Source organism: Mastigoproctus giganteus, chromosome 6 (assembly GCF_048544385.1).
Source record: "Mastigoproctus giganteus isolate SK-2022 chromosome 6, ASM4854438v1, whole genome shotgun sequence".
In the NCBI taxonomy this organism is placed as follows: domain Eukaryota; kingdom Metazoa; phylum Arthropoda; class Arachnida; order Uropygi; family Thelyphonidae; genus Mastigoproctus; species Mastigoproctus giganteus.
This window is the reverse complement of record NC_143580.1, coordinates 72714606-72727015: the sequence shown is the minus strand read 5'-3', so window position 1 is coordinate 72727015 and position 12410 is coordinate 72714606. Positions and strand designations below refer to the sequence as shown.

The 12410-nt window shown below is 35.0% G+C and overlaps 2 protein-coding genes across 5 annotated transcripts in view; one reads left to right on the top strand and one right to left on the bottom strand.

The window, feature by feature from the left end:
• Pask (PAS domain containing serine/threonine kinase) overlaps positions 1-10700 on the bottom strand; it is a 413885-nt gene extending 403185 nt beyond the window's left edge. Inside the window, exon 1 of the mRNA XM_090376045.1 lies at positions 10612-10700. Coding sequence (XP_090232171.1) covers positions 10612-10625 — 14 coding nt within the window. The 5' untranslated portion in view covers positions 10626-10700. The remainder of the gene's footprint in view (positions 1-10611) is intronic.
• A 134-nt stretch (positions 10701-10834) lies between these two features.
• Gnf1 (germ line transcription factor 1) overlaps positions 10835-12410 on the top strand; it is a 397251-nt gene continuing 395675 nt past the window's right edge. For all 4 annotated transcript variants that reach the window (XM_090376044.1, XM_090376043.1, XM_090376042.1 and 1 more), the window contains exon 1: positions 10835-11015. In XM_090376044.1, coding sequence (XP_090232170.1) covers positions 11013-11015 — 3 coding nt within the window. In that variant the 5' untranslated portion in view covers positions 10835-11012. The remainder of the gene's footprint in view (positions 11016-12410) is intronic.

The window sequence follows — 12410 nt, the reverse complement described above, 5'->3', positions numbered from 1 at the left end:
GGGCATAAATTCAAATTGAGGAAAGACAGATGTAGGATAGACGTGCGGAAATTTGCCTTTAGCCAGCGGGTAGTTGGTTGGTGGAACAGACTTCCATCCCTTGTCGTGGAAGTTGATAGCCTAAATAAATTTAAGGCTGAGCTGGACAGGTATTTCGAACGAACGGAGGGGTGAAGTGGAAGTGGGTTTTTTTTTTTGGCTGATGCTGCATAAACTTGCTTTCTTGCATCATATGCCTCTACTAATGCTAATGCTAAAGAAACACAAAAAATGAAATAGTAATTTTGAGAAATGCATAGTTTCATTAATAAAAAACACAAAAATGAAATAACTTTGTTAAACCAGCTTCTTCAACACAAAAACACAAAAAATTAAATAATTTTGATAGACAAACGTTTAGCTTTCGAACTATTGTACTACAATTAAGAAAAACATCTTGGAATATTTAAAAAAGTAAATAACTTAAAACAGTTTTAATGAATATAATCAAATTCCATTACTCTTAAATTATAATGTAAGAACATAAGAGTTTCTCCATTTTCAAGGCATAACCTATTTCTTGCAGGTATATATATTTCCACCTGTACTGAATATTCTTTCACTGTCGATTGAAGAAGTTGTTGCAATTGAATATTTTAAAGCTAATTTACTCAAAAGAGGAAAGGTTTCTTGTAAATTTTTCCACCACAAGAAATGGCCATCAGCTTTTGGTAGTAATGGTAAATTCAAATAATGATGCATTTCTGGAGCAAGTATGATTAATGCTTGTTCTTTTCCTTTTGATATTGCTGATTCTTCATTCTTCTCCATCTCAACAGAAGCTAACTCATCAAACAATTTTGAAAAAGTGAGTGAATTGTCACTTGAGGATTCTTGATCCTCTCCAGAAATGGATGAACATGAAATATCTTCTCTGAATTCTCCTTTATGCTTCATTTTGCCCACAGCTTCTAAATACCCATTCCTTTATTTTGGCTTCCATATCACTTTTCTGAAATCTCATCTTGAATCTATGAAAGAAGGTAGACACAAAGATTTGTTTTCCAAATAAGTAGAAAATTTTTTGTTAATTGAAGATCTAAGCTCTTCAATTTTTTTTGCAAATTCTGCTGAAGTTATATGTTGTATAGCCTTTGATAAAAACAAATTAACAGTTTGAAATGTTGAGATGATCATTGAAATGGTGGATTCTCTCTTACTTGATTCCTTAATAATTTATTCAAATGGCTTTAAAAGTTGAACTATTTTCTCAACAAGACTCCACTAGTATGAATTTAATATTGTTGTTATCCACAGCGTATGTTGCTCTAGATTTCTTCCCAGCATGTAATAAGCTGAATTCCAACATGCAGATACATCTTGAATTAATGTATGTTTTTTTTAAAATCTAATTTATCCTGTAATTCTGCCAACTTATTAACTGCTAAAGCAGAATGGTTAATGTTATACAATATTTCTACTAGTTGTAATGATATTCTTCACTGTCTGCTGGACAAATACGGATTCATTTATTGAAAGTTGTAGTGTATGTATAAGGCATGATTGCGACTCTAAACCACAGTTATTAACACCAGCTACCATATTTGCTCCAGTCTTGCAATACCGGGAAGATATTATTGTTTGTCAGCTTATAACCCTCAAGAGTTCTGTTTAAATGTTGAGTGATTGTAACAGTTGTGTAACAGTTGATTGTAACAGCCACTAAAAGGAGCAATGCTTAAGACAGCCCTATGTTGTTCAAAATTATTTGAAAGCCAGTGACCTGTCACTCAAAAAAGGGGAATTGTTTGTACTAGCTGTCCACTTTCGGGTAAGGGAAGCGCATAGGATGATAGGTTTAATTTCCTTTTTATTTATTTTTTATTTTATTATTATTTTTTTTATTTATTAATTATTATTATTTAGTTATTTATTTATTTATTTATTTTTTGTTTTTATCATTGTTTTGTTCGGATTTTTTTTTGGCTGGTGCAGCATAAGCCATAGGCTTTCTTGCACCATGCGGCCGTTACTAATACTAATACTAAATATCTGTGGTTAAAATGTACAGCCAGTTCTGCTATAATGCCTATTTTGGCAACGAAAATTTGCTTCAACGCGACTGATATATTAGGGAACAATGCAAGTTTTGCATTGGCTCATGCATGATTTCATCTGCGAATAATATAAGGTGAACACAAAACTCGGCACCAAGCTGAAAGTGGCAACCTACGCAGCAATACAAACAATTTCACGAAGCTCAAAAAATGTCAAATGTGCGCTATATTTCCCATTTACCATAGTTATATTGGTTGGAGACACGCTATATTCACAAGACATTGTAGGCCGACGTGTTTTCAGGAGCTCACATTTTTCAGTTCAAACAGAAATTCAATGAGGCAGAACAGCGTGAGCAGAGGAACACATTTCTGGAGGTCACTGCCATAAAACAATAAAAACAATTTGAAGTTTCTGGTTTATTGGGCTTTTCTGTTAGTGCAATCTATTTATAAATGGGTAATAAACTTGATCTTATTGCATTTGCGATAATACTGATAGCTGGAATTCTGTGGGTTTTTACTTTATTATGGTGAAATGTGTTTCCCTTCCATGAAATCTCCAATCATAAAAAAAACATAAATTTTCAGAATCTTCTCTTCATTCTTATTTTTAAAGCTTCTTTTAATGCACAAAATTGTTATCTGCATATTAGTATGTATATATTATGGGACACTATGGAAAGGCATACACCAACCTGGATACACCAATCACCTCCATACCTGCATTGCTGACCGCATCACACACAGCTTGGTTGATCATACCTCCCGAACGCTTCCGACATCTTGTTGAATCAGTGCCATGTTGGATAGCTGCTGTACTGAGGGCAAAAGGAGGACCTATGAAGTATTAGGTAGGTGGTCATAATTCAGTGAGCACTCAGTGTATATATCTAGCCTAATATTTTCAGTAAAATACTTTTTGCTTGGGATGTAGTAATTGGGAGAGATCTCTAATAATTTTTGAAATCCAATGTCCAATACCAAAGAATTGGGTTGCAGATCAACAGCTATCATTTCTACAATTGTGTAGTGAATCTCTTTGGCTCTATGATCATTAATATCCCATAACTTTTTCTTTGCTAATACAGCTTCCAAAGTAGGTTGTACTTTACTAGGAGGCTCATAGGTGCTGTTCCTTGTTCTTGAACACCCAGCTTCTGTACAAGTCCTTTTCAATTTATTTGATTCTGTTTCCTTTGCTATTTCTTTAGGATTGAACTTCCTAAGATGATTCATAATATTAGATGTTGTAAAAGTTTTAGCTGTATTTCCTCCCCTTGATATGCTAGCATCACATAAACTGCATATGCAGAGAGTTGCATCTTTTGGATTTACCTTAAAAAACTTCTACACAATACTTGGTGCCATTACGGTGATTTACGATTATTTATAAAAGAAATTAATCTTTTTCTTATTAAAGATCTGAAAAAATTCATTAGATTTAGATTATAACTTTAGAAATGTTAGTTTTTAGATGATATAATTAGACGCACGACATGAAAACAGTGAACTGCCTGAATTAATATCTTCGAAAGTATAACTCAGAGATATATGCTGTTATGGACTTTTTTGTAGCGAATGAAGTCCTCTATCGTAACGCAAAATTTAATTTGCACCTTACAGATCATATTACAGCGAGGGAAGTGAAAAATGTGCTTCCTAGTAAGAGCCTCTTCAACGGCATTCTCACGATTGCACAATTGATTAAAAAAGGGACACAGATTTATTATCTCGTAAAAATTGTACAGGGAAGATTGATTTTAATATGAATTAATAATTGCCATAGGAATAAAATAATCAAAAATATAAAAAACAATGTATTTTAGTGTACTTTATGTGCCTCAGAGAGACCGTCTGTCCCTTCCTATCTCGAATACCATTTTAGTCGCAGAGTGCACTGATGCTAATTGCATCATTGCACTCTGTTTAAAATAAAGTTTAAAGTTTCTAGTTTAAAAATAAATTTTAAACTAGAAATTTATTGAAATGATGTACTGCTACCTTGCTTCAGATTTTGTTCCTGATTTCATCAGAAGTGTCACTCCTGGTATATCTCTACCTTGATTTTACCTATATCATGAAGAATCTAGAAAAAAACTGAGTCACAATAAGCACATACAGTAGACTCTTGATTTTCCAGGACAGATGATAAAAAACATAAAAATCACGGATAATCGATATCCAGGTTAATCCAAAAATACTCAAGTCCCCGACATACGTAAAGGATACATTCCAGGACTACTTACGTAAGTGGACTTTTACATAACTCAGGAATGACTAATAAGATATTGCTACTATATTATTATTGACAAATCTGAATTCGGCGCATAACTTGTTAATGTTTGATATTTTCATACATCCTTATTTATTTTAATTTTCTGATCCAAATCGATCACTTTCCTTTTGTTGGTAGATTTACTAGTACCACTGTCACTTATTCTCTTAGTTGGCACCATGATAATGATCAAAATGAAATTTTCTGTAAATTTCACAGGGTTAAGGCAAAAACTCATTATTATCATTCCACGCGAACTCACATTTTACTAAAGCATATTTCTGGAGATCACTACCATAAAAAACAATTTCCACTTTCCAATTTATTGGTGTTTTCTGTTAGTGCATCTAATTAATTATAAACAGGTATTAAACTCGATCTTATTGCATTTGCGATGATAGATAGCTGGAATTATAGCTGGGTTTTTTCGCTATTATGGTGAAATGTGTGTCCCCTTCACTGAAATCTTCAGTCATATAAAAAAAAAAAAAAAAATTTTAAGAATCTTCTCTTCTTTCCTATTTTTTTGCTTGTTACACTGTATTTCATTTGTGCAATTTGTGTGTACCGTGATCGTATTTACTGATTGCTTATTATTATTTTTTTGTTTTAAATTTTACAATCATAAAAAAAAAAAAAAAAAAAAAAAATGTGGAAAAAAAGTCCAAAGTTGTGTAAGTCGGGGACATACTGTATCAAAAAATGTTTAGCAACCTACGTAAAAAGTATGGCGATAGATAAAAAACGAAAAAAAACCTACCATGCACTACTCGCGTGTCCAGTACAATGCTTCCCTTTTTTTTTACGATGTCCATTTTAAATCTAATAGCTTCCTTTTATTTTTTATGATGTCGTATACGGTTTGGTCACCAACATTATAATGGTTCTTTAAAGATTTAACGGATGCACCATTTTCAAACTTTTGAATAATTTCAAGTTTTTGTTAAACTGAAAGCGCAACTCTTGTGTTCATCCATCATTTTCACATTTTCTAAACAAAAATATTTACTATAAACAAACTTTCGACATCCCTTACATAAATAACGAAACAAAACTTGTCTTTTTGCAGTGCAACTGAACACAAGAATCAACACGACGCACTAAAACAAACTAAACATTTCTCTCTTTTTTTTTTTTGAGCGGCAGATGTGAAGACAGCGGTGGGTTGCAAGATAATAGGTACATTATCGCCAATGACAACTTTTAACGGCGCGTCTTGTTGATTTGCAAAACATCTGTTTATACTTGAATTTTATGATTTCTGGTTGATTTTTTTTATTTAATCTTGAACTGTCCGGGTTAATCCGATCCCAGTAAATCGAGAGTCTGCTGTATTATGAGTGCATTAATCATATAAACTAATGAACCATATGTGAAAGTCTATAATCGGCCAATAAACTAAGGCCAATTAATCGGTAATCAGCCAATTTGCTTATCAGTGCATCCCTAATATGAAGGCTCCAAGCCAAGAACATAATTTCTCCATCATCAGCCATTTTTAGGACCATCATCATCATCATCATCAGCCATTTTCAATCCACTGCAGGATGAAGGCCTCTCCAGCAACTTTCCAGTTCCTTCTGTTTTGAGCACTGGCCATCCATTTACTACTCAAAAACTCATGAATTTCATCTATCCATCTCCGCCTTTGTCTTCCAGGTTTTCTTCTAGCTCCTCTTGGGTACCATTCTGTTATTTTCTTAGTCCATCTGTCATCATGTCTTCGAGCTATGTCTCCTGCCCAAGACCACTTTAGTTTTGATAAGAATGTCCTTTACTTGAGTTTGCTGCCTAATCCATGTGTTTCTCTTCTTATCTAACAGTCTGATTCCCAATATAATCCGTTCCATGCTTCGCTGTGTACTTCTCAGCTTCTCTTCCATTCTTTTGGTGAGTGCCCAAGTTTCACTTCCACGTCATGGTGGGGAGTATACATTGGTTCATTATTTTACATTTCAGACAAACTGGGATGTTGCTCTTCAGTATGTGACTATATTTCCTGAATGCTATCCATCCAAAATTTATTCTTCTCTTGACTTCCAGCCATTCATCATTATTACAGCTAATAACTTGTCCCAGATAAGTATATGACTCCACCTTTTCAATTACTGCTCCTTCAATCATTATTTCCCTTTCCGTGGCATACTTATTCATCATTACTTTTGTTTTAGCCATATTCATCTTTAGTCCAAAATCCTTACTTGCTGTGCATAACTGATTAAGATTTTCCTCTAATTCTTTGGGATCGTGGCTTATGACCACAATGTCATCTGCAAATCGTAAATGGTTTAGGTACTCTCCATTCACATTGACTCCTTTCTGCGACCAGTCTAATCTTCTGAAAGCTTCCTCAAGGGCAGCAGTAAACAACTTTGGAGATATTGTGTCTCCTTGTCGAACTCCTTTCTCGATTTTAAATTTGCTACTGTCTTTGTCTAGTCTAATAAAGGATGTAGCACTCTCATATATTTTCTTCAAAATCATAATATATGGAGTATCTATGCCTTGTCTTTCCAGTGCCCGAAACATTGCCTTATGCTGTATGGAGTCAAATGCCTTTTCATAATCCACAAATGCCAGGCATAATGGTGTTTTATATTCATTTGCTTTCTCCATTAGCTGTGATATTACGTGAAGGTGATCCGTAGTTGAGAATCCTGTCCTAAAGCCAGCTTGCTCTTTCGGTTGATTCTCATCAAGTATTCTTTCTAATCTGTTAGTAATGACCCTTGTGAACAACTTGTAGATATGGGATAACAAGCTTCTTCTTCTTTAATGCTGCTGAATGGCGTTTGCGACTTCGTGTTGATGTTATCTAGCCATGCCATTTTCGGTTTGCCTGGGTGTTTCTTGCCTTCGATCTTTCCCTCCAGGATGAGTGGTAGTAGGTTATATTTTTGTTGGTTCCTAGCGATGTGACCTAGGTATTTGCATTTCCTGCTGATGATGGTTTTGAGCAGGTCCCGTTCCGTGTGCATGGTACACTGAAAATCCCGTGGACAGCCAAGATAACCAACGTACAGGTCCTGCAGGACCTGTACGTTGGTTATCTTGGCTGTCCACAGGATTTTCAGCATTCTTCGGTAGAGCCACATTTCGAAGGCCTGGAGCTTTTTGTAGTGGCTGATGTTAGAGTCCAGGTTTCTACACCGTAGAGCAGTATTGGCCAGATGTTTGGCTATCGGAAATCTGGATGGAATTGGAAATCTATAATTTCCAATTTCTGATTTATCTCCTTTCTTATGCAGCAAAACTATGATTGCATTATTCCACTGCTCAGGCATCACACCTTTTCTAATGCATTTTGTTAAGAGCCTTGCCAGTTTTTGTGTTATGTCTCTTCCTCCCAATTTTAACAACTCTACAGTAACTTCATCTTCCCCCGGGGCTTTCCGATTCTTCATTTTCTTCAGTGCATGTTCTACCTCATCAGGAAGAATATCGGGTATGTTGTATGTGTTGCTACTTTGCAATCCATGTTCCCCACTGCTGGTATCATTCCCTCGCTCCTTGTATAATTCTCTATAGTAGCCTTCTGCTATATGAATTATGCCTTCTCTGCTGTTTATAAGTACACCATCGCTATTCTTCAGTTTCAGTATCATTTGTCTTTCTGTATTACTGCTCATGGCTGCTGATTTAAATCCTTTGTTTTCCCTTAATGCTTGTTCTACTTTTCTTGTGTTAAATCTTCTTATGTCCTCTCTGAGTCTCTTTCTAATGGCTTTGCATAACTCAGTATACTCAATTTTCTCCCTATCAGTGTTTTTCTTGCTTTTCATTTGTCGTCTTCGGTTCATCATGACAAGTGTTTCTTGACTAATTTTTTCTTCTTTGGATTTCTTTTTCCCTATAGGTTTCTTGGGCTTTATCACTTTCAAAAAGTTGTAATATTCCTCGTCGATATCTTGGTCCTGAGCAGTCTGCAGAAGCTCAAACTTGTTCTTAAGTTCCAGTACATACTGCTTTTTCTCCTCCTCTGTTATTTCAAAGACCTTTGTATTATTTACTCGAGTCAGTTTTTTCCTTTCCTTTCCTACATCTATATCAAGTGTACATCTTACCATTCTGTGATCACTTCCAACATTTACCTTATTCAGGACGGTAACATCATTCACAATATATCTTCTGTTAGTGAGGATGAAGTCGATTTCATTAGTTGTTAATCCATTTGGACTCTTCCATGTCCACTTTCTGTTCACCCTTTTCTTGAAAAAAGTGTTCATTACTGACAGTCCTTGAGATTCTGCAAATTCCACAAGTCTTTCACCTCTTTTATTTCTTTCACCAATTCCAAAATTACCTATAGTTCCTCTTTCTGCGCTGTTTTGCCTTTTTCCAACCTTAGCATTGAAGTCCCCCATAATAATAGTATAGTGGGTTTTCTGCTCATCTAGAAGACTCTCAATTTCAGTGTACATTTCTTCAACCTCTTCATCATCATGGCTCAATGTTGGTGCATAAATCATTATAATCTTTAGCTTGTACCTCTTAGAAATCTTGAGTATTAGTCTTGACACCCTTGGTGATGTACTTTTGAATTCCAAAATGTTGTTTTTAAAATCTTTATGGATCAGAAACCCAACTCCACCTTCACTCCTTTCACTGTTTCCATTGGTGTACAGCAGATTTCCACTTGATAAACTTATAAGTGATTCATTTCTTCTTCTTGTTTCAGCCAAACCGATGATATTCCAATTCACATTTTCTAATTCCTTTTCCAGCTCTAATATCCTGTCTTCACCGATGAGTGATCGTACGTTATAACAGGCCAAGTTCAATTTCCGTGCATGGCAGCCTGGTCATACCCAGAGATTCTTAGCACCCTCTGCTTCCACTCTGATCCTCTTGCTGCCGTAAGAGGGAGAGTGAAAGCTGCTGGGGACTGAGGGCCATTTGTATTGTTGCGCTCTCATTGCTGGAGGGTTTGGTCTTTTCCTCTTCACGCTGACCAGGCGTCTTGAAGAGAACCACTCTACACATTCGTTGCCACCAAGTGACGTAACAGGGCTTACCATCGAGAAGGTGTGCATGAGTGGATTTTAGGGAGGCAGGCCAACTGGACTTCTCCTAAATCTTCTGTAATAGAGAGATATTGGATCCATCAGTGTTTTAGGCTGAGTGTGTGATAATACACAGGATACCTGTTCCCCTCTAAGCCCCCATTGTGGTCTCCCCTAAACCCCCTAAGTAGTCTCCAGGACCACTCATGTAGATTAGGAACTTCCAAAAACTGGGGACTGTTTATCAACTACACTAAGATAAACATAAAAGGTAATCTCCTTTACAACAGTAACCAATATGGTTCTGTTCACCTGAAAGAAATATCAAAATTTTCAATTGCTTTGAAAGGTTTGGTAATAACAAGTATGAATGGATGGTATGTGGAGACCTGAAAGTTCTACACATGCAGCTTGGTTAGTTGCTTAGTCAAACAAAATTGACATTTTTTGTTTGAATTGCACACTAAAACAAAAAGTTAGCACTGGAAGAAGATGCTATGGCCACCCAAACAGCCTGGTAGGGTCCCAAATCCACAATTCAACACTATATAAGGCAAAACTTTTTTATGAATAACATTTTCTCATGGAGTCTGAGTTTAATATAAGAAGAGTGCTAAGGTTTATATCATTTAGGCAGGGCTGATTAAAACAAAGAACTTGACAAATTATTGGAAGAAATGTATAGGTGAAATTAGGGGTGTCTTTTTTTTTTTTTTTTTGGCTGGTGCGGTATAAGCTTGCTTTCTTGGATTTACCCTTGGTAATGTTAATACGCTGAATTGTGAGAATATCAGCTGTCAATTACATTTTAAAAAGGCCAGCTATATTAAAAGTGGAGAATTTAGTAAATGATTCACTCAAATACTTTAAAGATGCATATCATGCCAAAAAAAAAATAACTTAATTGGGTGATTAATTTTTATATTTCAATTTGGGTAAGTATCTTTTCATGTGAATTAGATAACTGAATAACGTAAAAAAAATAAAAATTCAATGAATTTGCTCAAATTACTGTTTCGAACCCTCCAATTTATTTCTACATTCATTATTCCACAATTTAATTCGTCACAAGCAACAAAACATTAATTTAAAATTTTAGTGTTTACAAAATATAAAATGTGTAAAAAAAAGCACACTCCAAGAACAAAATATATGAAGTGAAAATATGTTTCTTTATGAATGACATTTTCCCCTGATGTGGCAACGTAAAACAAGGTATCTATATTAAATCGCACTGGAATATATCCAGCGTTATATTCTGTTAATCGCAAATTAAGACTAATTGAGGTATTACCTGCCTTCCTCCATTAATATGAATATATTCAAATTATACTATAAAATTCACGTGAAGTCACTCACATAACGATACGACATGATAGAACAAATGTAAAAACCAAAATTATTCTTTCAATTCGACCGCCATTGTTATGAAAGCCTATAGAAATTCGTACTCTCGGTAACAACCGTAGCGGGTACTACCTCCCTCTACAACAACTTTCCATGCTAAATATTGAAAATGTGGACAACGTGCGAAGTTATTTTTGGTGTGTTTGTATAACAGTCGTTGGTTAAACTGCAGTGAAGTATTTCATTAAATGTCAGGTTGTAAAGGAATGAAGGACAATATTTAAGCAGATAAGAATACGGTTAAAAGAAGAAGAATTAAAAAAAAAAGAAACAAAAACGCGTACAGCAATGGTATAGTTGTTTTCATACTTATATAAGCGTGTTGTACTGCTATTAGTCATGCGTATGTCTGAAATATGCAGAATATTGTGTTGTTCAACACCAAAATATGTGCATTAGCTAAAGTATTTGTGTTTCGTTGTGATTTCGTTGGATAACATATTGTAGAATCGAAATTTAGTGCGTCTTTAGAGTAAGCAGCTGATGACAGCGTCAAATTTTTAAGCTTTGGATTTTTTTCTTAATCCCTCCCTATTTTCTCTAACGGAAGTTAACTAGTAAATGCCACTTTTTAAAATTTACTTTTTTTTTTTTTTTTTTTTTTTTTTTTACATTGGATAGGATGTTATTCAGGAATAAGGAGATAGAATTCAGGAGATACATTGGATAGGATGTTATTCAGGAATAACATCCTATCCAGTGTATCTCCTCTCACCAATTTTCTCAAATTGATTATACATGCGCCTGGAAAGCAAGGTGTCCGGAACTTCAGGCCATGATGTGGGTCATCAGTCATCATGGAACAAATAAATACATGTGCTGTGTTATGGTAACTAAGAGTAAGAACAAATAACTGTAGGGCAAGATTGAAATGCAAATGTATATGCATGTACACTAATGCTAGGAGCATTGTAGATGAATTTGAAGTACTGATTAAGTCATCAAATACAAACATAACATAGGAATAGGGGAAACATGGTGTCACTCAGATATAAGTGATGTTAAATTTGAATATGGGGAGTACAATGTATACAAGAAGGACTGACAAGACAGTAGAGGTGGGGTGTTATGCTCTTAAAAAGCAAATTAAATCTAAGGCAGTGCATCTAGTTGACATGGGTGACGAGCAATGTTGTGTCAATTTGGTGTGATATAAGCACTGGGAAAGCAAAATTGAGAGTAGGAGTGTGTGTTATAAGCCTGATTGACTGTAATGAGCATACCAAACAGCTATACAGAGAAATAGTGGGCTGTAAATCATAATGGAAGGTTTTAACTTTACTGGAATTTGTGGGTTAGTCACTCACACACAAGCAAGACACATTGGACTGACAACTTATGTAATTGAGACCCACTAATATTCTTAAAATTGGGCAGATGCTAACTTATTGTGATTTTCTTTTGTAGAGGATCTGTGTCCTCATTTTTAATTTAAATCAAATAAAAATAGAATATATATAGGATAATATGAAATATTATAGATATTTTAGAAATTTTAAGTCAGAAATTCTCTTACCTGAGAATATTTCAGGAATAACTGCATCCAGGTAAGATGTAATTAGAATAGAGAGAAATAGTATTGAAAGACCTGCCTAAAGGTAGATGACACGTATAGCCTGGCATGTTCCATTGCAATATTTCAAAAGTGCAGGGGAGGGAGTTTAAGTAGGCAAAAAGAAGAGGAGG